This window comes from Malurus melanocephalus, unplaced genomic scaffold (genome assembly GCF_030028575.1).
Source record: "Malurus melanocephalus ecotype Western Australia unplaced genomic scaffold, MMel_1.1 scaffold_2428, whole genome shotgun sequence".
Classification (NCBI taxonomy): Eukaryota; Metazoa; Chordata; class Aves; order Passeriformes; family Maluridae; genus Malurus; species Malurus melanocephalus.
This window is the reverse complement of record NW_026625660.1, coordinates 6,154-8,662: the sequence shown is the minus strand read 5'-3', so window position 1 is coordinate 8,662 and position 2,509 is coordinate 6,154. Positions and strand designations below refer to the sequence as shown.

The 2,509-nt window shown below is 45.7% G+C and overlaps 1 protein-coding gene across 2 annotated transcripts; it reads left to right on the top strand.

The window, feature by feature from the left end:
- Positions 1-1,012: 1,012 nt before the first annotated feature.
- LOC130587775 (histone-lysine N-methyltransferase EHMT2-like) lies at positions 1,013-1,999 on the top strand. Of its 2 annotated transcripts, none has more exons than XM_057388744.1 (3): positions 1,013-1,062; positions 1,679-1,756; positions 1,859-1,999. In XM_057388744.1, exons 1-3 carry the CDS (start codon positions 1,030-1,032, stop codon positions 1,976-1,978), a joined length of 231 nt encoding a protein of 76 aa, XP_057244727.1. In that variant the 5' UTR covers positions 1,013-1,029; the 3' UTR covers positions 1,979-1,999. The 2 variants fall into 2 exon arrangements, with proteins under 2 accessions (XP_057244727.1, XP_057244726.1); XM_057388743.1 differs by lacking the exon at positions 1,013-1,062 and adding an exon at positions 1,172-1,235.
- Positions 2,000-2,509: the final 510 nt, after the last annotated feature.

Below are 2,509 nucleotides of genomic sequence, written 5' to 3'. Positions count from 1 at the left end.
TTTATTTTATTTCCAGGGACGTGGCTCGGGGTCACGAGAACGTTCCCATCCCGTGTGTGAACGGCGTGGACGAGGAGCCGTGTCCTCAGGACTACAAATACATCGCAGAGAATTGTGAAACCTCCACCATGAACATCGACCACAACATCACCCACCTGCAGGTGCAGGAAATTCGGGAATTTTGGGAAAATTTGGGTGAAATTCGGGAAAAATTCGTGTCAATTTTGGTGATTTTAGGGCGATTTTGGGGGGTTTTAGGGGCATTTTTGGGGTGTGCTGGGTCACAGCTTCACCATGAACATCGACCACAACATCACCCACCTGCAGGTGCCACAGAATTCCAGAAAATTTGGGGAAATTTGGGAATTTTTGGGAAAATTCGGGAAAATTTGGGTGAAATTTGGGGAAAAATCGGCGATTTTTGGGCGAATTTTGGCGATTTTGGGGGGTTTTAGGGGCATTTGGGGTGTTCAGGGTCAGAGCTCCACCATGAACATCGACCACAACATCACCCACCTGCAGGTGCCACACAATTCCCGAAAATTTGGGAATTTTTGGGAAAAAATTCGGGAAAATTTGGATGAAATTTGGGGAAAAATCGGCGATTTTTGGCGATTTTTGGGGAAAATTTGGGAATTTTGGGGCATTTGGGGTGTTGAGGGTCAGGGCTCCACCATGAACATCGACCACAACATCACCCACCTGCAGGTTTGGGGGAAATTCGGGAATTTTGGGAAAATTTGGGAAAAATTTGGGATAAAAACGGGTAAATTTGGGGATTTTAGGGCGATTTTTGGGGGAAAATTGGGGTAATTTGAGGGGATTTGGGTTGTTGAGGGTCAGAGCTCCACCATGAACATCGACCACAACATCACCCACCTGCAGGTGCCACGGAATTCCCGAAAATTTGGGAATTTTTGGGAAAAATTCCGGAAAATTTGGGTGAATTTTGGCGATTTTTGGGGAAAATTTGGGGATTTTGGGAGGGATTTTGGGGGATTTTGGTCAGAGAACTGCGAGACCTCCACCATGAACATCGACCACAACATCACCCACCTGCAGGTTTGGGGAAATTCGGGAATTTTGGGAAAATTCTGGAAAAATTCGGGAATTTTTGGGTGAATTTTGGGGGATTTTTGGCAGTTTTTGGGGAAAATTTGGGGATTTTGGGGCATTTTTGGGTTCTGGGTCAGAGCTCCACCATGAACATCGATCACAACATCACCCACCTGCAGGCGTGGGGAAAATCGGGAATTTTGGGAAAATTCGGGAAAAAATTGGGAAAAATTCGGGAAAAATTGGGAATTTTTGGGAATTTTTGGGTGAAATTTGGCAATTTTTGGGGGGATTTTGGGGGGATTTGGGACAGTTTAGGTTTCTTTGGGTATTTGGGATTCTTTGGGATATTTTGGGATAATTTTAGGATACTTTAGGATATTTTGGGGCAATTCTGGGTTATATTGGGTAACTCTGGGATGATTTGGGGATATTTTAGGATATTTTGGGGTGTTTTTGGATATTTAGGAGTGATTTTGGCATGATTTGGGGTAACTTTAGGATGATTTGGGGACACTTTAAGACACTTTAGGATATTTTGGGACACTTTAGTATATTCTGGGAATATTTTGGGGTGATTTTGGGATATTTTGGGGTGCTCTGACCCCGTTTTTTCCCCCAGCACTGCACCTGTCAGGACGATTGCTCCTCATCCAATTGTTTGTGTGGGCAGCTCAGCATCCGCTGCTGGTACGACAAGGTGAGGAAAACCCCAAAAAAAAGTTTTTGGCCATTTCTGGGGTCGATTTTGGGGTATTTTGGGCTGATTTTGGGGTTTTCTGACCCCGTTTTTTCCCCCCAGGATGGGCGATTGCTGCAGGAATTCAACAAAATCGAGCCCCCCCTGATCTTCGAGTGCAACCAGGCCTGCAGCTGCTGGAGGAGCTGCAAAAACCGGGTGGTGCAGAGTGGCATCAAGTGAGCCCTAAAAACACCCCAAATCACCCCAAAAATCACCAAAAAACCCGCCCCAAAATACCCAAAAACAGCCCCAAAAATCACCCAAAAATAACCCAAAAAACTGCCCCAAAATCCCCATCCCAACCCCTGCAGCTGCTGGAGGAGCTGCAAAAATCGTGTGGTGCAGAGTGGCATCAAGTGAGCCCCAAAAACACCCCAAATCACCCCAAAAATCACCAAAAAACCGCTCCAAAATATCCAAAAACAGCCCCAAAATACCCTGAAAATCACCCAAAAAACCGCCCCAAAAATCACCCAAAATCACCACAAAAAACCGCCCCAAAATACCCTGAAAATCACCCAAAAAAATGCCCCAAAAATCACCCCAAAATCCCATCCCAACCCCTGCAGCTGCTGGAGGAGCTGCAAAAACACCCCAAATCACCCCAAAATTCACAAAAAAACCCGCCCCAAAATACCCAAAAACCGCCCCAAAAATCACCCAAAAAACCGCCCCAAAATCCCCAAAAATGGCCCCACAAACTGCCAAAAA

What these genes read in the sequence shown, in the direction of transcription:
- LOC130587775 (XM_057388744.1), top strand. Translation starts at nt 1,030, where the DNA reads ATGAACATCGACCACAACATCACCCACCTGCAG. An exon ending in ACAACATCACCCACCTGCAG is followed by an intron (nt 1,063 to 1,678) that starts GTTTGGGGAAAT and finishes TTTTTCCCCCAG; the next exon opens with CACTGCACCTGTCAGGACGA. An exon ending in TCCGCTGCTGGTACGACAAG is followed by an intron (nt 1,757 to 1,858) that starts GTGAGGAAAACC and finishes TTTTCCCCCCAG; the next exon opens with GATGGGCGATTGCTGCAGGA.